We start from the raw sequence: 23,652 nt of genomic DNA, 5'->3' as shown, positions 1-23,652 counted from the left end.
TATATATGTTTCTTGAGCATCAGCATTTATATAGAAATAAATATTTATATTTCTATTTTTATCTTAGTTATTACATCTCTCCTCTCTTTCAGATTATGCTTAGAGGATTCTGCAGCAATTCTCGGTATTGGACATATTCAAAATCTCCTCAACTTATATCCTTCCCATCTATTGCCTTCCAGCTTTAACTCAGTTGTGCTCCCTTCAAACGTTTTACATGATTTGCGATGGTTACATGAACTCTGGGGAAGTGATATTTGCAACATCTCATACTTTATTCACTATGGCACTTTAGGAAACGAAATTGGGAAAAAGCTTCCAAAACATTATTCTAAAAAATGAATCTTATTGTGAAACTTCGGAGAAGTTTTCGAACATTGATTGTTCTCTTAGCTACCTTTTGCTTGGTGAGCATTGTCATTTCTGCCTATTTTCTCTACTCTGGCTACAAACAGGAAATGACACTTATTGAAACCACTGCAGAAGCAGAATGCACTGGCATCAAAATTCTACCATATCGGTCAATGGAGCTGAAAACAGTTAAACCTATTGACACATCCAAAACGGACCCTACTGTCCTTCTCTTCGTGGAGAGCCAATACTCTCAACTCGGTCAAGATATCATAGCTATTTTGGAGTCCAGCCGATTTCAGTACCACATGGTTATTGCCCCTGGAAAGGGAGATATACCTCCTCTTACAGATAATGGCAAAGGGAAATATACTTTAGTTATTTATGAAAATATTCTGAAGTATGTCAGCATGGACTCATGGAATCGAGAGCTTTTAGAAAAATACTGTGTGGAATACAGTGTTAGTATAATCGGTTTTCATAAAGCCAATGAGAACAGCTTACCAAGTACACAATTAAAAGGCTTTCCGTTAAACCTTTTCAATAATCTAGCTCTAAAGGACTGTTTTGTTAACCCTCAATCTCCTTTGCTGTATATTACCAAAGCCCCCAAGGTTGAGAAAGGCCCTCTTCCTGGGGAAGACTGGACTATTTTCCAATATAATCATTCAACCTACCAGCCTGTACTTTTAACTGAATTACAGACAGAAAAATCCCTGTCATCCTTGTCTAGCAAAACACTCTTTGCAACGGTGATTCAGGATCTGGGGCTTCATGATGGAATTCAGAGAGTACTTTTTGGCAACAACTTGAACTTTTGGCTGCACAAGCTCATCTTCATAGATGCCATCTCCTTCTTGTCAGGGAAGAGGCTGACATTGTCCTTGGACAGGTACATCCTTGTGGACATTGATGATATATTTGTTGGGAAAGAGGGAACAAGGATGAATGTCAAAGATGTGAAGGTAAGCTTATTTATAGACAACATCGAAATTTGTATTTCAAAATATGGTACTGATAAAATATTACTAATATGATAGATTACTAATCCCTAAAGTTTTAAGGTGCAGTAGAGTTGAAATAAGATAGCCATTTCGAAAAATATTGAACCAAGACTTAACCATTCTTTACACACACATACACACACCAGAAGCTTCAGAATGGGACAGAGCTAAAATATTAAAATATCCCGAAGAGTTAGTGAACTTAATCTCTTTGCCTTTTTTTTTTTTTTTTTTTTTGGAACAGACTCTTGCTCTGTCGCCCAGGCTGGAGTGCAGTGGCATGATCTTGGCTCACTGAAACCTCCACCTCCTGGGTTTAAGCAATTCTCTGCCTCAGCCTCCCGAGTAGCTGGGATTACAGGTGCCTGCCACCACGTCTGACTAATTTTTGTATTTTAAGTAGAGATGGGGTTTCACCATCTTGGCCAGGCTGGTCTTAAACTCCTGACCTCGTGATCCACCCGCCATGACCTTCCAAAGTGCTGGGATTACAGGCGTGAGCCACTGCACCCAGCCTCCTTGCCTCTTCTTAAGTCTTTCCCATCCCAGCTAGAACCACTTAGAACTGCCTCCCTTATTATAGTACATGCTGCAGTTTGTAACAGTGAAACCAAGATAGTCATATAACTCTATTTCTGGATTATTACCCTGCCAAATCCTGCCAAACTCGGGTTTGAAAATTGTGGTGTAAATAGAAAATGGAGAAACAGCACAAGACCTTTCTATAATCTCAAACAAGCATAATATTTGCTCATATGAAATGTTCAGATATCTGAAAATATAGATATTAGCAAAAACAAATCATTTTATAGGGAATGTGGTATTGGATTAGCCTCAGGTAGCTTTCATTATTATACCTATTATTTATTTATTGCATTATTTGGGAAAACACAGCAGTGTTACTGGTAGCACTTCTAGGTTTTGATCAATTGACTGAATAACAGATTCAGCCTGTGATTGCTACTAAATAAAAATAAAGCCAATATGTTACACTAGATTAGGTGCACAATTCTAAAGATAATCATCTTTTAAACAATCTTGATGCAGTACTCTCACCTGATCTTTTACTTGTGACTGTCTCATCCTATGTATAACTAAATTTATTTTGTGTGCAAATAATTTTAGCAAACACATAAAAAATTAGAGGACACAACTAAGAATAATAAAGGAATCAAAGAGTGTTAAGATGTTATCGACGTTTTTGGATCTTCTGTTAAAGTGTTTATCTTCCAAAGATAAAATTTGGATACTTCTTCAAAATAACAGGGTATTTTTTTCATCCTAAGACCTGATGGCCACTGTAAAGCAAAATGATTGAAAGCAGTAGAATAAGTTCACTTTTTAAAAACCTTCAAAGTATATGTGAACCAATGAACTCTGTTTTTAATAAGTTCCTATGAAGCACTGCTTGACTGTGACCCAAATATTTCATTTTGTGACTGTTAAGAAGAGATAAAGTGACCACAATTGAGTTCTATCCAGATTTTGCTCATTTTTTCTTTTACTTTTTTAGTATGTATTATTTCCTTTAATTAGTATAAATGACAGTTTTCTTTTTATTTTTGAAATCATAGGCTTAACAAGAGGACAGTTACTTCAAAAGGTTCTTTGAGTGGTTGGTTCCTATCTTCACACGCTAAAAATATAGCATTTCCTAGTTTCAGGCTAAAGAACAATATGAGTTAAAAAGTTCTTTATACGTCTAAATGAACTTAACCAGCTCGAATTCAACTATTTCACTTTTTCTCAATAGAAAAACAAATTGTCACTCGCTGCTACTCAAAATAATATTCAAAAGTCACTGATGGCTATCTTAAGTGACATAACTCCAAATAGAATACAATAATTTAACAAAGGCTTGAGCAATATCACACATGGAGAGAGAATCAGAAAGGCTATGTGTGTGTGTATGTATTTATTAGTATGTGTTCATATGGATAGAATTATATCCTATATATTGAGTAATATATAATATTTATTTATGTACACATATTAATTGAACTGTGCTTTTGAAGAAAATACTCTTTACTGCCTCTTTTGTTGTGATTTCTGGTTCTCCCTCAGAATTATTTTTATTTTTAATTTTTAATTGACAAAAACAGTATATAGTTTTCATGTACAACATAATGTTTTCAAATATGTGTAAATAATGAAATGTTTAGATACAGAAAAATGACATAGGAATTAATTATCCCAGATACTTATCATTTTTTGGTGAAAACACTTAAAATCTACTCTTTTAGTAATTTTCAAGAATATGATACATTGTTACTATTAGAATCTACTATAGGTTTCTGCAACTTGTTCTTCCAATCAAAATGAAATTTTGTGTACTTTAACCGAATCTCTCCAACCTCCTCACTCTCAACCTCTGGGAACTACCATTTTACTCTCTGCTTCTTTGAGTTTAAATTTTTTGGACTCCTTAAAAAGTGAGATTATGTATTTATCTTGCTGTGCCTTGCTTATTTCACTTAACATAATGTCCTCTAGTTCATCCATGTTGTCACAAATTACAGAATTTTCTTCTTTGTAATGTCTGAATGATATTTCATTGTGTATATGTACCCCATTTTCTTTATCCGTTTATCCACTGATAAGATGCTTAGGCTGATTCTATATCTTGGCTATTGTAAATAATGCTTAAATGAACAAGGAAGTGCAGATATTGATTTGGTAAGTTGAATTCATTTCCTTTGATATATACCCAATAGTAGGATTGCTAGATCATATGGTAGTTACATTTTTAATTTTTTGAAGAATCTCCATATTGTTTTCCATAGTGGCTATACTGTTTACATTTCCACCCATGTATATGAGGGTTCCCCCTTCTCCACATCCCTGCCAACACTTATTATCTTTTGTCCTTTTGATAACAGCCATTCTAATAGGTATGATGTGATATCTCATTATGGTTTTGACACGCATTTCCCTGATAGTTAGCGATGTTATTTTTATAAACCTATTGGTCATTTATGTTTTCTTTTGAGAAATGTTTATTCAGGCCTTTTGCTCATTTTTAAGATGAGTTATTTGTTTTCTTACTATGAGATACTTGAGTTTGATATATACTTTAGTATTAGCTCTTACCAGATGTATAGTTTGCCAATTTTTCTCCCATTTCATATGTTGTCTCTTCACTCTGTTGCTTCCATTGCTGTATAAAAGTTTTTTGTTTGATGTAATTCCATTTGGTTTTTTTACTTTTGTTGCTTGTGTTTTTGGGTCATATCTAAAAATCTTGCCCAGACCAACATCATAGAAGTTCCCTCTATGTTTTCTTTTAGTCATTTTATGGGCTTAGATCCTACAATTAAGTCTTTCATCTATTTTAAGTTGATTGTTTTATATAGTGTGAGATGAGGCTCTAATTTCATGCTTCTGCCTATAGATATCTAGTTTTCCTAACACTATTTATTGAAGAGACTGCCCTTTCCCCATTGTCCGTTCTTAGAAACTTCGCTGAAAATCTATTGCCTGTCAATGCAAGAATTTATTTCTGTGTTCACTATTTTATTCCATTGGTCTGTGTGTCTATTTTTATGCTAGTATCATGCTGTTGTGATTACTATAGCTTTGTAGTATATCTTGCTTTGTTTTGTTTTCCTCAAGATTGCTTTGGTTATTTGGGATCTTTTGTAGTTTCATATGCATTTTAATATCTTTAAAATTTTTTTTCTATTTTTGTGAAAAATGTCCTTGGAATTTTGATAGGAATTGTATTGAATCTGCAGATCATTTTGGATATCATAGACATTCAACAATATTAATTTTTCTACTTCATCAGTGGGGATAAGCTTTCCATTTATTGGTGCCTTCTTCAAGTCCTTCAAGATTATTTTGTATGCTTTTCTCTTGCTGCTTTCAAGATCCTGTGTCTTTGATTGTTGACTCTTTGACTATAACATGTCTTAGTGTAGCCTTGTTTGGCCTTCCTCTGCCTGAATATTTGTATTTTTCCTTAGATTTGAGCAGTTTTATTCCGTTATTTTATTAAATAAGCTTTATGGCTTTTTATCTCTGTGTTTTTCTTGAACTTCTATAATTTGAATATTTCCCTCAGACCTATTAATGAATAAATATGAGAAATTTGAATGGAATTGAGAATTGAGCACTATTTATCTACTATGTTACTTATATGTCCATAGAAAAAATATTCTAGTCACAGTTTTGCTTTTTGACTTTAGTTTTTGGACAAATATAATTTTGTGGGAAATAATTTCAATTATGTGCCAAAAAGTTTTGACAGTCTCATATTCTTCATTCTCATTTTTTTTTCTGGTAGTACAACATTAACACACTAGTGCACAAAGAGAATTTCATCCTCCTTCAAACTCTACCCCAATTCTAGAACAATGGTGTTGCATAGCTACCGACAATTTTCTATATTACTCTGAAATAGTATAAAAGAGGTGTTCAATAGGTATTTTAATAGGTATTTCATATATATTTCAATTCATATGAAATACCTATTTGAATTTGAAATTCAAATGTCATCCCTATTTCAAGGTATGAAAGAGGTATTCTGTTCCTCAATAAAACAAATTAAGGAAAGCAAGAGTGTTAGGGATAAAAAGTCTTGGTTATGTTTGTAACTGGACTCTTCCTTGGCCACTTCCACAATTAGACTGGAATAGCGAGAGCATTAACAACAAATTCAGACATAGCCTTATCCTCAGTACCACCTCCCTCTATCAATGTGTGTGTGTGTGTGTGTGTGTGTGTGTGTGTGTGTGAAGGCATACTTTCATTTGAACCAAATTTTCTATTTTGAGATAGAGATTCTGAATCATACTGTTAAAGAGTAAATACTTTTAAGGCAAAGAATATTAATGTATTGAAAAGAATACGAGTTTATTTTTATTTTTTATTTTTTTATTTTATTTTCATTATTAGTATTTTTTGAAATAGAGTCTTGCTCTATTTATTGCCCAGGCTGGAGTATAGTGGCACAATCTCAGCTCATTACAACCTCCGCCTCCTGGGTTCAAGCAATTCTCCTGCCTCAGCCTCCCGAGTAGCTGGGACTACAGGTGCACACCACCACGCCTGGCTAATTTTTGTATTTTTAGTAGAGACAAGGTTTCACCATGTTGGCCAGGCTGGCATCAAACTTCTGACTTCAAGTGATTCACCCACCTCGGTCTCCCAAGTTGCTGGGATTACAGGCATGAGCCACCGTGCCCGGCCAGAATACGAGTTTTTTGACTGAAGTTAAATGCTCATTATTTCTAATACTTAGATATAATTGGCCTAAGCTATCTACAATATATCTTTTTTTTGGAGAATTATTCATGCCTTATCTCATTTTATCATTCTCTTCTCCAACCAATGCTACTGAGATAAAAATCAATGTCCTTTTGTAAGGCAATCAAAATTAAATTCAGTTTCAATAACTTTCATTTGTTTATTAATAAAATTTAACTGTATACCTAAAAACTCAAGATATATAAGAAAGATTATTCATGTATATAAGCTCCTAGAAACTAATTATGTTTTTAAAGATGGTGAAATATTATCTATCAATTAGGTCAGAGATATGGTCATGTTTTGACCTGTTAATATTCCTGTGGCCCTTAATGCCATCACCCTCCTCCCACCCTCCACCCTCCAGTATCTGTCATTCCCTTCTATGTGTCCATGTGTTCTCATCTTTTAGCTCCCACTTATAAGTGAGAATATTTGTTTTTTGCTTTTCTGTTTCCATATTAGTTTGCTAAGGATAATGGCCTCCAGCTACATCCATGTTCCTGCAGAGGATATGATCTCATTCTTGTTATAGTATTCCATGGTGTATATGTACTATATTTTCTATATCCATCCTACCATTAATAGACATTTAGATCAATTGCATATCTTTGCTATTTTGAAGAGTGCTGCAATGATTGTATGCATGTATGTGTCTTTGTAATAAAATGATGTATATTCCTTTGGGTATATATACAGTTATGGGATTGCTGGGTCGAATGGTAGTTCTGTTTTTAGGTCTTTGAGGGATTGCCACACTGTCTTCCCCAGTGGTTGGACTAATTTACATTCCAACCAATAGTATATAAGCATTCCTTTTCCTCCACAACCTCTTCTGCAACTGTTATTTTTTAACTTTTATTTTTATTTATTTACTTATTTAGAGAAAGAGTCTCATTCTGTCACCCAGGTGGGGGTGCAGTGGCAAGATCTCTACTCACTGCAACCTCCACCTCCCAGGTTCAAGCAATTCTCTTGCCACAGCTTCCTGAGTAGCTGGGAATACAGACGTCTGCCACCACACCCAGCTTTAGTAGAGATGGGGTTTCGCCATGTTGGCTGGGCTGGTCTTGAACTCCTGACTTCAAGTGATCTGCCCTCCTCAGCCTCCCAAAGTACTGGGATTACAGGCATGAAGCCATCCTGACTAGTGTGAGATGATATCTCATTGTGGTTTTGATTTGCATTTCTCTAATGATCAGTGATGTTCAGTTTTTTCCATATGCTTGTTGGCCGCATGTATGTATACTTTTGAAAAGTGTCTGTTCATGTCATCTGCCCATTTTTTAATGGGTTGTTTGTTTTTTTCTTGTAAATTTGCTTAAGTTCCTTATAGATACCGGATATTAGACCTTTGTCAGATAAATAGTTTGCAAAAGTTTCTTCCCATTCTGTAGGTTGTCTGTTTACTCTGATAAAACCAAATTTCTTATTTCAATGTTCTTTGTGAGCCAGCTCAAGTTTACATTTCAATATCTATCCTTCCCAATTCTCAATATGCACTGTTTTTTGTTAGACTTGCCCACTATATAGTTTTCAACTATGACTATCTCATGTCTACCATGACCTATTTTTCTTAGCTTCTATGCCTTTACTAAAATACTTTTCCTGAATCTACCCACATTTTAAGTTCTACTTTTTATAAGAATATGACACATCCCCTAATGACTCCAGCAGATGGTTATTTCTTTTTAACTTGAGTCCCTGCATAATCACTGACCTTAATTCTCAGTTAGCATCTTTATGTATGTAAGTCAACTCCAAAATTAAGAGGTGACAGTTTTTCTCATACATCTAGTTATGCCTCAAGGAATGTATTACACAACCTTACAAATGATTAAAAAATATTTAATTGACAATTATTATATTGTCTTTTGACTGGTGAGGGCAGAATCAATTAGTAACATAACTATTTACTTTCTTTTTCCTTTCTTTTTTTTTTTTTTTTTTGAGATGGAGCCTCACTCTGATGCCCAAGCTGGAGTGCAGTGGTGCAATCTGGGCTCACTGCAAGCTCCACCTCCGGGTTTGTGCTATTCTTCTGCCTCAGCCTCCTGAGTAGCTGGGAATGCAGGCACTCACCACCACACCCGGCTAATTTTTTTGTTTTTTGTTTTTATATGGAGACGGGGTTTCATCGTGTTAGCCAGGATGGTCTTGATCTCCTGATCTCATGATCTGCCCTCCTCACCCTCCCGAAGTGCTGGGTTTACAGGCGTGAGCCACCGCACCCAGCCAGAACTGATTTACTTTGTAAAGAAAGAATAATTTGAGGATAGTTTTGAACTTCATCTTGAAGCAAGTGATTTGTGTATTTTGCATATAAGACAAAAGTAGAAAACAAAATCTTTATTATAAACTTGGAGTCCAAAGCTAGCAGGCTATTTGGTTTGATTTTCCTTCCTACGTAGTGTTTTCAATGGATATGAACCTAGGCTGGTATTAAGGCTTGATCTAGATACAAGTAATTTACTGATGTCTTAACATGAACGTTTTCATGCCTTTATTTTACTATGTATTTTATGAGTTGAAAACCATAGGCTCAAAACTATAAAGTGAAAAAGTAATATATTGTACAAATTTGATGATGAAAACAAAGATGATAAGTTAACAGATATTAAAAAAAAAACAGTTAATAGAGGGTCTTGAAAACACAGGGAAATAAGTTTCAGTTAGTTCCAACAGCCATTTGAAATCTTCTCTTTGTAGGGACATGGATGAAGCTGGAAACCATCATTCTCAGCAAACTATCACAAGGACAAAAAACCAAACACCGTGTGTTCTCACTCATAGGTGGGAATTGAGCAATGAGAACACTTGGACACAGGAAGGGGAACATCACACACTGGGGCCTGTCGTGGGGTGGGGGGAGGGAGGAGGGATAGCATTAGGAGATATACCTAATATAAATGATGAGTTAATGGGTGCAGCACACCAACATGGCACATGTATACATATGTGACAAACCTGCACGTTGTGCACATGTACCCTAGAACTTAAAGTATAATAATAAAAAAAGAAAAACAAAAAAAGAAAATGATAAGGTTACTATATTTAAGAAGGACTCTTCCATTAGTAATGTAAATATCTGAAAAAAATTCCAGTCAAAATATGTTTAAGAATTATCATATCATTAAACAGGAGACAGGTTGCTGTGAACAGAAAAGAAGAAACCTATTATAAAATAAAATCTTAAAATTTGATTCCTAATTTGAATAAGGGTTGAATGAGAAAGAAAAAAAACCCTCAAGATTACTAAGTTTGTGTCTTTAGAAAATAAGACATTATTTATCCTATGAACGTTAGTACAGAAGATGAGAGGCTACACTGGTAAATGAAACTACTACTTTTCTATATTTTATGATAATAAATAAGTTTGTTGTATTTGGTAAACTAGTAGAAAAATCTGTTTTTAGAATATTTCATACCTCAGACTCAATAAGGTATGAATCATTTTCAGAGTTAGAGATAAACACAAAGTCTGGTTTGTGGTAAATGGAATCCAGATTTGATGCATATCAGCTAGTATAGATTTAGTAATGCAAAGGAGTCCAGGAAGCAAGAATTGGGTGGATGGCCCAGCCAGTCAAGCAAGCAGTATGTGAAAGTTGCTGGCAGTTTCTAGGTGGGTGACCCAGCATGCAATTGGCAAGTGTAGCATAAGACCTGGGCAATGGCCCGGGCTTGCGGGAATGAGCATTTATCCAAGATATTCGACAGTGGAGAGAAGGTACCAAATCTCTGGATTCAGTTCTATGGGCAGCAGTCATCTTGAGAAAAATGGCATAGACAGCAGTGGCTTACTCCTGGAGGAAATGTGGGATTGGATAATTACATCACAATGTGGAGTTTGACACAGGGCACACAACAGAGAATGTGGTAGTTAAGAGCTCAGTCACAGCAAGCCTGTGCAGGAGAGAGGAGCCATCAGCAATACTTCCCTGAAATGATGGTCTTGATATCCTGTTATAGAACTCCCTAGATCTCCCTTGTCAGGGAGGGATTACATTTAGAACATCATGAAATCTTTAGGTGCCCAGCTGTGAGAATTCAATGTACTATTTGAAAGTCCTCAGTTGATCAAGGAGAAAAACAGGCAGTATCAAAGGCTTATAATAAGAATGGTTTATATTCCATGTAAACAAAGAGTATCACTGTATCAATTAAATTGTTTTAGTAAGTAGAATTTTGCTTGTTTGAAAAGAGAAGCTCTATTTTCATGTATTTTGGCAGTCAGCAGTGACCTCAGAGAACCTCAAACTTACTTGCAAGAGGACAGTTACTGTACAGGATACAGTTAATCATAATTTTTCTTTTATTGAAAATATCATTGTAAGTAATCTAGGTTTTCATTTCTTCTGAATTATTTCAAGTAGCACCACACATTTAACTTTATCAATGGAAGGAAAAGTCATCTGTTTTAAAGAGATTCCTTTATGGAAGCAAATAGGGTTATTCTCCACTTAAAAAATGGCCAAAATTGTATAAAAGTACGTTTTAAAATAAGAATTAAAAAGTTGAGAAAATACATACCAGCAATACCTTTTCCTTTGTGTATCAGTCTTTATTATAGAGTTCACACAAATATGTAAAGTATTCAGTTCCTGATTTCAGTAGTAGAGACAGGACATATTCACAGTTATCTGCATTACAAGGCAGAATGCAATATATATCATGCCAACATGATTGTACACAATGGGGACCAAGACAGGGTGACAGTAATTCTTCCTCTAGGAACCAGGAGTGTTTAATGGAGGATGCGGTATTTGAGTCTTCTGCGATCACTGGACAGAACTGCAGCAAAGCTAGCTGGGCAGTGTATTCTAGGGCAGTGGATCAGCCTAAGCTCAGACTTGGCTGAAAATATCAGGACATTTTTGAGAATGGTAAGTTGCCTGTGTTAATTGAATTATAAGGTAAATGAGAAATAGTGGGACTAAATGTGGGTGCTGTTTGTGGCCAGAATATAAATCCCCTATTCTGTTATAGAACATTTGCCTTTATTCTGTTGAAAATAGGATACCACTGGAGTCACTCAGGATTTTTAAGCCAGAAAGTGGCATAATCAGAGTTGGAATTGAAGGAAAATATATTGTTTGAACCAGGGAGTTGTTTTGAGGAGACCAACTAAATAATGTTACAATAATACAATCATACTAATGATTGTATCTTAAAATAAGGTATTCATTGAGCATATTAATATATGCTAAAATGTGCTAATCATTTACAAGCCCAAACAATATTAACTATATCCACTTTGAATGAATAAAATGAGGCTTAGCGATATTAAGATAGTTGTCTAATATATGGCTAATAAGTGACAGAACAAGGAACAAACCCAGAACTATCTGTCTTGAATGTTTAAACTTTCTTTTAAAAGACAAGGGCTTGGCTTGAGTTTGAATCTTAACTTCTGCACCTACTAGTTTACCTTAACCTAATCTCTTCAACCCTCATACCATATATCTGTAACACCAATGTAAAGAAACCCAATTCAGAATATTTTGGTGAGCATTAAAGAGATAAGGAGTGGAAAGTAGCTAAGACAGAGTTTGGCCGGTAAGATAGACTCAGCCCATCTTGGTGGTAAACAGGATAGAAAGGGAAAATCAGGAAAGTCCTCGCAGAAGTAGAATTGACAGAATTTGAATATGAACTCAATGGAGGAGCAAAAAGAAAGCTGGAAATACAATGTCATCACTATTGTTTTCAGCCTGGATGTGTTCATCAAAATGTATAGAATCAGACAGAGGTAAAGATGCTGGAAGGATGAGGAGTTTGATTTATGGTCTCATAATTTTAATGGGTTAAGGTCTAATGATTTAACATGGGCATCCATATTTGTCTTCTGAAACAATAAATGTAGATTTTCTGGCCCCATTGGGTTGGCAGTGTACATTTAGAAATCATCATGCTTAACACTTGCAATTTTAATGGTAATCACTAAATAGAAATATATCAAAGAAGAAGAAAAACAGATTGAATAAAGTATTTGCAATATTCGGTGATAAACCAATAACAAGTTAGTTTCACATAGAGGAAAAATGTCTCATGCACTGAGATAGTAGCCTCTTGTATGCCTTTCATTGGTTATAAGGAAGAAAGCATGAAAGCTCAGTAGGTACAATAAGTCCTCAAAGAAAGAAAATTAAAGGAATGCCTGACTCAAAAGAGAACAGTGTTTATGGAACAAGGAAATTACAATATTTATCTGGAATTTGGAATTTGGAACTCCTTTTTTTCCTTCCTATTTATGACTCCTTGATGAATAAGAATTTCAACATGAGCGCCTCCTACCATCACTGTGAGATGTACCAACTGATACTGTGTCACAAATATTCCTAAACTTAGAGTGTTGTATAGGGGTTAAGTGTCAAGACAACAAGGAAATTAAATCTTTATTTTAAGTTGTTCTGCCTAGAAATTATGATCGATTGAAACAATTTTATTTAGTTTTATGTGTTTATTTTCTTGAGGACGGAGTTGCAAAGATGTCTATTTTTTGTTAGAAACAAGTGGTTTATAGGCATGCTTTCATTTATATTTCTTTCCTGTGTGGCAACCAGCTATTAATTTTTTAAAATATATTTTTCAAAACAAGGCCTCTGACCATGTGAAGATTTTCTGCTCAGAATATTTTTACTGTTTTTAATGCAAATTAAATTTTAATTTAAAAATTGGACATTGCCTAAATTTATTAATACTCAAAACAAGCTACATAGTAATGGATGTAATACTAACGTTAAGTGCTGACTTTGGTTACTTTACAGTATTAGATAATTACGGAGCTGAGAGCAATTTCTTGAAACACCAGGGAAGAAGACAATTAATGTCCATGAGTTCCATTTCACTAGTCAAGTTGTAGCAATTGTATACGTGAGGAAAAGAAAGTATTAAGAAGTATTTTGGTAAAAAAAAAAAAAGTATTAAGAAGTATTTGGTAAGAAGCTAGCAAAGTCTGAGCAAGGTAAAAAAGCAATCTTTTATAAGAGTCCTTAAATCTTGTGGTTAATGCTTTAAAAGCCCTGGGGGAAGTCCACTGGGATATTTTCTGGTTGGTTTTCTATGCTTTGTCATTCTCTGTGGCGAGATAAATTGTAATTAATTCGATAATTAATTGGCTCAGATTATAATGAGCCTCCTCAGCTAAAGCCACTGTGTTCCTATTATGATAACCAGCAAAAGATACCACAAAAAGGTTTCATATCTAAAGAATGACTAAAGAGAAAAAGAAATAAAACAAAAATTTGCTATTTTCATGCTCCTTATAGAAATACACATGGTGCCCTGAAATAAATTAAATTATCATGGAAAATAGCAACTAGTTTACAAAACCCTGAGCAAGCTAGAATATATTTTCATTATAATTTAGAAAATAGTTTAAGCTGTTAAAGTAGTCATAGACATTGTGTTTTATTTTTATTCAACTCATCATTATTCATGTGTACTCTGAGCCTAGCTCTAGAGCATTGCTGGGATTGATGATTTCTACCCATCACTTTTTCTCCCCCAAATAAATCAAATAGTCTTCTGATGTCTTTTCTTTATTTTTATAATTTTGAAGCATTTCCTACATTCTAAAGAGTTTGTATAACAATTTCTATAACTTAAAAGATAATAATAAAAACAGTTTGGCACAAACCATTTAGTTTAGAACAGAGAATAATACCACCACCTTTCCAATCACGTCACTTTTTTGCTACCACTGGAGAGGCAACACATATCCTGAATTTCAAGTGTATCATATTCTTAGCTTTCTTGTTACTTGTATCACATAAGAAAGCACCCCTAAACAATAAATTGCTTAGTATCTAGATGTTTTAAATTTGAATTTATATAAATATGTTCCTACCATACACATTTTCTTCAAATTGCTTTTTCTCTTACTTTTACTCATATGGTTCACCCACATTGATACCTATAGCCCTAGTTTACTAAACTAATTTTCTTTGTAGTATTTACTATCTCCCATGTTGGTATTGTCAAACATTAAAATTTTTATATTTTCTTGATTATGTGGATGATTAGCTATTCTTGTATTTAATGACTATTTCTTTTTTATGTAGTTTGCATACTCTGTATGCCTTTTTCTTGTTTTAATTTAGAATTATTTTATATTTTATATTAATTTTTTAAAGTTCTTTAGATAGTCTGCATGTTAATGCCTGATATGCTTGCAGATATCTTCTCCTAATAGTATATTTCATGTCTTTTTATATCTTTTAATGATGATATTTGATTCATACAACAACTTAATTTTATTGTAGTTAAATATATCAATATGATCATGCATCGCTTGTGGGCATTTTTTCATACGTATATTTTGTCATCTCTAGAAGTTTGTATACTGGCCTTATTTATTATTTAAAGATCTTCTAAAATGATCTGAGCCTGAAAATTTTATTTTGAAATGTGTTAAAATTACTTAGTTTGCTTACGGTTTATTCTTTGTTGTTTTGCTTATGGTATATTCTTTCTCTTACAATCTTTATGAGTTATTTGCAGTTTATATTTTCAAAAAATATTTCAATTGCCTTGCTTAAAAATTCTAGTTTTGAGTTGTTCGTAACAGATCGTTATGATACTTTAAAACTCTCTACCCATTGACTATGTCACATTTTCTTTTTGAGTGTTGTTCATTTTTGTTTTCTCTCCTGATTGTTCTATTTGACAGAAATTGGCTCACTTCATTTTCCCTTTTCTTAATCCTCACTATTTTGCCTTCCTTTTCTGTTTCAATGTTTGCTTTTTCCTTTGTGCGTTCGTTCCTTCTATAATTTTTATTTTATTCTGGTATTCGTTCCATGTCTTCCTAAAATATATGATTAACTAATGAAGTGTCACTTTTTTCCTCTCATATAAGCATTTAATATCATTTATTTAAAGATTACAATTTCAACTAAGTGCGCCATGCTTTTTTAAAGTAGTTTAGCTATTAGCCTGCAATTTTGAACACTGTCTACTTTTTTTAAAATTATACTTTAAGTTCTGGGATACATGTGCAGAATGTGCATGTTTTTTACACAGCTATACATGTGCCATGGTGGTTTGCTGCACCCATCAACCTGTCATCTAGGTTTTAAGCCCCGCATGCGTTAGGTATTTGTCCTAATGCTCTCCCTCCCCTTGCCCCTCACCCCCTGACAGACCCCAATGTGTGATGTTCCCCTCCCTGTGTCAATGTGTTTTCATTATTCAACTCCCACTTATGAGTGAGAACATGTGGTGTTCGGTTTTCTGTTCCTGTGTTAGTTTGCTGAGAATGATGGTTTCCAGCTTCATTCATTTTCCTGCAAAGGACATGAACTCATTCTTTTTTATGGCTGCATAGTATTCCATGGTGTATATGTGCCACATTTTCTTTATCCAGCCTATCACTGATGGGCATTAGGGTTGGTTCCAAGTCTTTGCTATTGTAAATAGTGCTGCAGTGAACATATGTATGCATGTGTCTTTACAGTAGATTGATTTTTAATTCTTTGGGTATATACCCAGTAATGGGATTGCTGAGTCAAATGGTATTTCTGGTTCTAGATCCTTGAAAAATCAGCTCACTCTCTTCCACAATGGTTGAACTAATTTACACTCCCACCAACAGTGTAAAAGCATTCCTATTTCGCCATTCTAACTGGCATGAGAGGATATCTCATTGTGGTTTTGATTTGCATTTCTCTAATGACCAGTGATGATGAGCTTTTTTTCATATGTTTGTTGGCTGCATAAATGTCTTCTTTTGAGAAGTATTTGTTCATATCCATCACCCACTTTTTGTTGAGGTTTTTTTTTCTTGTAAATTTGTTTAAGTCCTTTATAGATTCCAATATCTTATTTCAACGTACCCAAATATAAATTATTCTAAACTACTAATTGAAAGAAGAAAATTAGCTCATTTTCTTTCTATAATGTCATTTGTGTAATTTAAACAATTATTTTAATAATTTAAATATTTATAAATGCCATGTTGGGACTACACTGAACAAAGTAACTTTGTGTATCTCTCTGTGTGTGTGTATTTTTGTGTGTGTAAATGTTCATTTGAAATACTGCTGCTAGAAAAAAAGGTATCATTATTACATAAACTCCCAAATTTATACAGTCTTCTCAAATAATATTTAACATATACCTAAGGTGGACCATCACAATTAGTTCCCTATTACTCCTTGCATTCACGACATAAATTTTAAAGTATAATTTATTTTAAATATTGAAACTCTATCCTACTTGAATATTTAATGCAAATTTTAGTTCAGGTATGTACAGCTATTTTAAATTTTAATTTTGATTATAAGTCTCTCACAGATTATCAGTAATAGTTTACTTAATTTCAGTTAGAGTTTTTATGATGCTTAAAGACTACTACATTGACCTCTCAAAATGAAAATGCATTTTTCATTTTCACAATGTAAGAGAAGTTATAGAAATCTACAGTAAATAGAGTTAATTCCTTTCTTAGAAACTTTTGCCAAATTGAGATGTCAGAATGTTTCTGCTGAGAGTTGCTCACCCTAAAACCCATAAACTTTTTTTAGGCTGCACAAATGAAGAAAATACCTAGCAACTTTTGTAGAAAGAAGGAACACATTGATTGGCATCCATATAGCACTTACCCTACAGTATAAATTAATTCCCCTTGAATGATTTGTATGCCCAAATAGCCACTATTTATTACTGCACAGTATTAGTCTCTGTAGGATATAAACAATGAAGGCTTGTTTTTATGTAGCAATATGGGGACAGTGGAACGGGAACTATCTGAGAAAACAGAAGAAAACCAACATTTAAAAATAACAGGGTTGCAGAGGTTTAGTGGGAATAACCCTCAAGGTAGGAGATGCCAATTAGTTCCTATACTGAAGCTTTAGAGAAAGCTAACCTAGTAAGACTGAGTACCAGAAACACTATTATAAAAGTTATAAGAGCTATTGCAACTTCTCCTCATGTGTCTGTGTGGAATTTCTTTCCCTTAGTTGCTACTAATTAAAAAGTTTAGAAAACCTTGAAATGACTTGTCTTACTTCTAAGGCTAGTGGAGAATAGAGGAGCATGTGAATGTACCCGCTTTTTAAAAAAGAAACCAAGATACAACATTGCAAAGTGAAAGACTAGAAAAAGCGGGTGAAAAGATAGATGGTCTGTATGAAAAAATGTCTCTAGAAGAATTTTTTAAAGTAAAAATAATAGAACTCCTTGGGTTAATAATTTTGTTCACATCTTTGAGATTTTCCCAGATGTAGGTTCTTAGTGCACATTTGTATTTATTCTCAGCTCTCAAGCCTGCAGAAGGCCAAATGTATTTCTTTGTAATTCTCCTTGTAAAATATTACATCCAAGGATAGTCACATGTGTACCATATGAAACCCTTTTCCATATGAAGGTAATCACAGTGTGGAGAGGAGATATTTTACATGTCTACAAATATGGAGATGGGGTTCTGTAAGCAATGAGACAAAAGGCAACTTTCATTTATTTCATTAGATTGTATTGTTCATTCCATACCTAACTTGATGTCCCTTCCAATCCATTTCTAATCTGTTTTCTTTGGTTATGATTAATTCTCATATTACCATCTTGTTGGTACAATCAGAATTCAGTTGATTGCTTTGTTTTCTTTTGGTTCTTGGGGATAAAGTTATTACATTTTGGAGTTACTTATCATCCCACTAAGGAATGTCCTACTACTTTTCTGTTCAGTGCTATGTGATAATAGAAAGATATGAGTGCTTGGTTCTTGACCTCAATAAATCTAATTTTGAGCGTGTGTGTGTGTGTGTGTGTGTGTGTAGCTTCAGAACTCTTTCCACAGTTTCAGCTATTCCCATCTATTCTGACTCTATGAAACCATTTAATTTTTTTAAATAAAAAAGCACAATTAGTTTTACTACCTGCTAAGATTATATAATTTAATGCTAAGCTTTTCTTACTGCTCTATCTTTTAAAAAATAATAAAAGTTTGGAGCTCCTGTGGAGTACAATTTCACTTTGTATCATTAATACTGAAAGGAAAGGAAATTGAAAGAGACCTTGAAATTGAAACTGGTTCTGAAAACGTTACTTTCAAACGTTGTTGCCTTTACCTCAAAGTAGGAGAAATCAGTTCAAAGCATTGTGTTCTATAGAAAAGCACATCTTTATTTTAAATGTCTTAAAATTTAAAAAAGAAAAAGAATGGAGGGAGAAAAGTCAAACTATATTCTAAAAATTCAGTATAAACAGTAACATTTGTCAGGAAACAAACATAATTGTTTACATATTGGAAAACAGCACATGGAAAGAAGATAAAATATCATGCTAGGATATTTAGCTCATCCAAACTTAAAAAGCAGTCAAATAATGATTAACTTGAAAGCCCTTGTTGTAGTAATAAACCCATTACAAAAATTGTCAGATCTGCTGCATTTCCATTGGCAATGGTATGATTGAAGTTGCTTTGCTATCCAAATACAAGTACAAGAGTATACACTTAGGATAATAACATGATTGAATATCATTAACATTATACAAGGAATTTTTAAAAAGTCACATTCCTCAGTGACAGTAATGGCTTAGGTGGTTGGATAGCTATGAAAAGGTAAAAGTATCATTTCTCTGTGTTTACAGAGGAGACACATTGCCTTTGTGAGCTCCACACTCATTTCATTTTAAAGAAATATAAATACTTTCTGGATTTTTTTTTGTCAGGGATATTTCATTAACAGAACGTGAAATAAATTCAAAGCCATTTTGCATTTTCTATGTTGACTTCCAAGTGGCCTTTCATGATTTTAAAACATATATACATATACACATGCTTACAGATATACATATTTACATTTGCCTACTAGTTTTATTAATCTTTAATATTCCATACTTTTTATGAGCCTTGCAACAGTGATGTAATATCATGCACACATAGTATATATATTATTGTTAAGCTTACATTCAAAAATAGATATGATTTAATCTATTAATTTCATCCATTATGGAGATAAATAGAAATTTCATATCTGAACACTGCCCTTTTTGGTGTGTGTGTGTGTGTGTCTGTGTGTGTATGTGTGTGTGTGTGCGTGTGCGCGCATAGCTAAGTGGAAAATTTCTATCTACAAATAACAAAGCCAGATACGTGTATAAAATCACTCATTCGAGTACTAAGGCTGAATCGATGTGTACTATAAACTAAGGTTCAGTTATAAACGTTAGAAATAATACAGAAATATAACCAACATTGTCTGATGTCTGCCAATAGTACTTTCAGGTTGGCGTTTTTCTGCAGGCCGCTCATGGGTTGCTATATTGCTGGGCAGTTCTCTTTCTTCTCTCTCTCCTCCTCTCCTTTCCTCATTCTTCTTCTCTTCTCCTTCCCCTCTGCCTTTTCATCACTCTCTTTCTCCCCTCATTTTCTCCTTCTTCTCTCTCTCTGGCTCTATTTCTCCTTCCTCCTCCCAGTTGCTTAATGTTTATACTAGAATGCCAGTTTGAAATAATCTGTTACCAAGGAAAATTCAAAACCTCTTTGTTTAGCTATCTTCTCTTCCTTTCCAGTCTTTGCACTTCTGCAGGCAGACTACTGTACCACTGTACCTCCATTGATATATTTGCTAACCACGGACCATTTACTCCAGAGAAAAACATTTCTTATAACCAAAAGAAGCATCAGCCTCTGGGATTATATAATGTCAAATTACTTACATATGTAAATTCATCCTGTTTTAAGTAACTACAGTGCACGAGCATGTGTGTTTGGGGAAATGTGTGAAAGAGAAATAGAAAGAAAAAATCCAACAAAGTGAAAAAAAATTACCCAAAATAATGGTCCTTTTTCTTATCAAAATTTGTTATTACTGTTGTTATTACTAGGAATTACTACAACATAGTTTTCAAAATTGATCTCTGACCGTAATCATCCAAAAACATGAAGGATTTCTTTTTCTATAATTTAAATTTCATAAAAGAACATCAATTGGTCTTTGGAAATAAGGAAACCATATTAATGTGAAGAGTCATGGTCTTGACAGTCTATAAACTGTGCTTAAATCACAGTAAAAAATAAATATTTTTTTCTGAGCATGACCAAAAATGCAGGGAAGAGTTTGGTTTTATGGAGAAACAGTAGTTTCTAATAAAAGTTGGATGGTTCATTGTGAGAGTGGCATTCTATCATGCACTTGGTAGAGGGAATCTGATTTCAAGTTTATTTCCTATGGACAATGAAATGGCCTTTCACAATGCTTTATGAAATTACAAATCATTTCAGTTGTTCCCTGGTTGAGAAACTTAAATTAAATGGAAAATAACCTACAATCAACAGTTGTTTGAAACTAAGTTAGCTCTATCAACATCATCATCACTCTTACATGATTACAAGTAATTTTGGAGCCTATAGGTGTTTTACTCTTTATATTATAAGCTAATACTATAAATGTTTTTGAGACAGGGTCTCACCCTGTTGCCCAGACTGGAGTGATCATAGCTCAGTGCATCCTGGGCCTCCCAGGCTCAGGTTGATCCTCCTAACTCAGCCTCCCAAGTACCTGGGACTACAGGCATGAGCCATCATGCTTGGCTCATGTTTATATCTTTTGTAGAGATGAGGTTTCACCGTGTTTCCCAGGCTGGTGTTGAACTCCTGAGCTCAAGCCCTCTACTCGCCTTGGCCTCACAAAGTGCTGGAATTACAGGTGTGAGCCACTGCGCCTGGCCTAATAGTATAATATACTCATAATGCAACTTAATATTAATTATATTATTAGTCATGCCCTTATTAGTATTTTTCAAATTTGAACATTTTACAAGTTTCTTTTAAAATATATGACACACTGTGATAATTTAAATCTAATCTGATGAATGATATTGCTGCTTAAATTAAATGTTGCCCACACTGTGAGTAACATGAACAATGAATATGGGATTATCTGCTGCACAGAGATTGATTACAGTTCAGCTTGCTTATACTTACTCTTTCTGGCTCATTTGTATATCTTGCTGGTCTTTAAGTGGTGCCAGCTTACCCCTTATCTATCATCCCTCTATTGTTTCTCATTAACCTACAGAGTCAAGTATTACTTTGCACAAATTTGATTTAAAATACAGACTCAAATTAAACATTGAAATCACCAGCATTGAGCCACAGTAATAAGTTAAAAAGGCCCCCAAATCTATTTGGACTCAATAACCGATATGATCAATGACAACTTGAACTCAGGTTAAAGTTGCTTTCACTTAGTTTGCTATCAAATGAATAAACAACAAAATGATTTATACATATCAGTAACACAAGCGTAAAGATACAACTTCCTGTTTATTCAAGGGTGTGTGCCAACTTTATATTTAGCAACCTAACAATGGAATAAGCCAGTGATCCCCAATCTTTTTGGCACCAGGGACCAGTTTCATGGAAGACAATTTTTCCACAGACGAGAGGTAAGAGGATGGTTTTGGGAGGATTCAAGTACATTACATTTATTGTGCACTTCATTTCTATTATTATTACATTGTAATATATTATGAAATAATTATACACGTTACCATAACGCAGAATCAGTGGGAACCCTAAGCTTGTTTCCCTGCAACTAAATGGTCCTGTCTGGAAATGATGGGAGACAGTGGCAGATCATGAGGCATTAGATTCTCATAAGGGGCAGACAACCTAGATTCTTCGCATATACAGTTTACAATAGGGTTCACGCCCCTATGAGAGTCTAAGGCTGCCACTGATCTGACAGAAGGTGGCGCTCAGGTGATAATGCAAGTGATGGGAGCAGCTGTAAACACAGATGAAGCTTTACTGGCCCACTGCTCACCCTCTGCTATGTGGCCTGGTTGCTAACAGGCCACAGACTGGTACTGGTCCATGGCCCAGGAGTGGAGGAACCCTCAAATAAGCAACCTTCCATGTCAAAAGATGGGTTCTGGATTTTCTTAATGTTATAAAACCATCTGCTAAGGAGTAGGAACCACATCAGGAAACAAGGACCTAAAATTTCAGGATAATACTAACATATAAGGAAATTCTTGATCTGTAATTGTCAGGTCTATACAATAAACTCATAGTGCATCACTGACTGCCATTGGTGTTCCTCTGGAATGGTCTACAAAGGAAGCTGCATACACCCCCATTGAAATGTCAGAAGAAAATATTAGCATTTCTGCTCTTTAGGCTTTATCTCACTTTTCCAATAACTATATTTTGTCTTATATATGTTAAAATCTATATAAAATAAAAATATTGGTGACAATATTTCTTCATTTAACATAAGCATTGCACTTTTTATGATTACTTCTTTAAAACATAAAATTTCTTATTGTATGTGTGTATAATTTAGAAGTTGTGTGCCCACTAGAGTAAATATCCAAAGATTTATTCTCATTTGAAAAATACTGCTCTAAGTAAATACACCAAGTCATAAAGAAAATAATTCGGTTCAGCTAGTTTCTGTCTAATAGTTCTTCCTTATTTAGTTAAACTGATATGCAAGAACTCCCTCCAGTGATTGCTTGCCTCATGATAGATACAGAAGTTCTGTTTCTTTGTCTAGTTTTCCAATAATTCTACTATTGAAAATAAGCCTGCCATATATTATCTTCTTATAATATGTTATATCATTTTTAGGTAAATTATGTTTTAAATATTGTAAATATTTATTATTCAATATTACAAAATTTTAAAACTTTAATAATTTGGGTTATTTTCTTCCTTTGAAGGACATCACAGTGACCTATTATCATTTAGAGATATACAGTGGGTAACATGCTTAATAGATACAAAACTCTTTACTAAGAGCCAAAGTGATTAAGATCCATTAGGTTTCTAAACATATGTAATAGTGTGGAATTACTAAACAAAAAATAACCCTTTAGATTTTTAGATACATTTCTTACACTCAGTGTAAGAAGAGGTAGTATGATTGTCATAACTGTGTTGTTACAGGAAGGTAGAGAACCAGTAGAATGTTGATCAAGGAGGTCAGAAGTTCAGAGACATTTTTAGGGAACCATATACATCCCAAGTCATGGTCCTTCTCTCTCTGAGTTGACTGCTTTATTTTCCTGCACAGTGTAAAAACATGTTAGG

The 23,652-nt window shown here is 34.1% G+C and overlaps 1 protein-coding gene across 1 annotated transcript in view; it reads left to right on the top strand.

Annotated features, from left to right (window-relative positions):
- Nucleotides 1–23,652, top strand: part of LOC100986527 (N-deacetylase and N-sulfotransferase 4) — a 291,143-nt gene that overhangs the window by 36,665 nt on the left and 230,826 nt on the right. Inside the window, exon 2 of the mRNA XM_003830045.7 lies at nt 93–1,316. Within this exon, the coding sequence (XP_003830093.1) occupies nt 339–1,316 (978 nt within the window). The 5' untranslated portion in view covers nt 93–338. The remainder of the gene's footprint in view (nt 1–92; nt 1,317–23,652) is intronic.

This window comes from Pan paniscus, chromosome 3, assembly GCF_029289425.2.
Source record: "Pan paniscus chromosome 3, NHGRI_mPanPan1-v2.0_pri, whole genome shotgun sequence".
NCBI classification, from domain to species: Eukaryota; Metazoa; Chordata; class Mammalia; order Primates; family Hominidae; genus Pan; species Pan paniscus.
The sequence above is the reverse complement of the archived record's forward strand: the minus strand, read 5'-3'. Positions and strand labels throughout refer to the sequence as shown.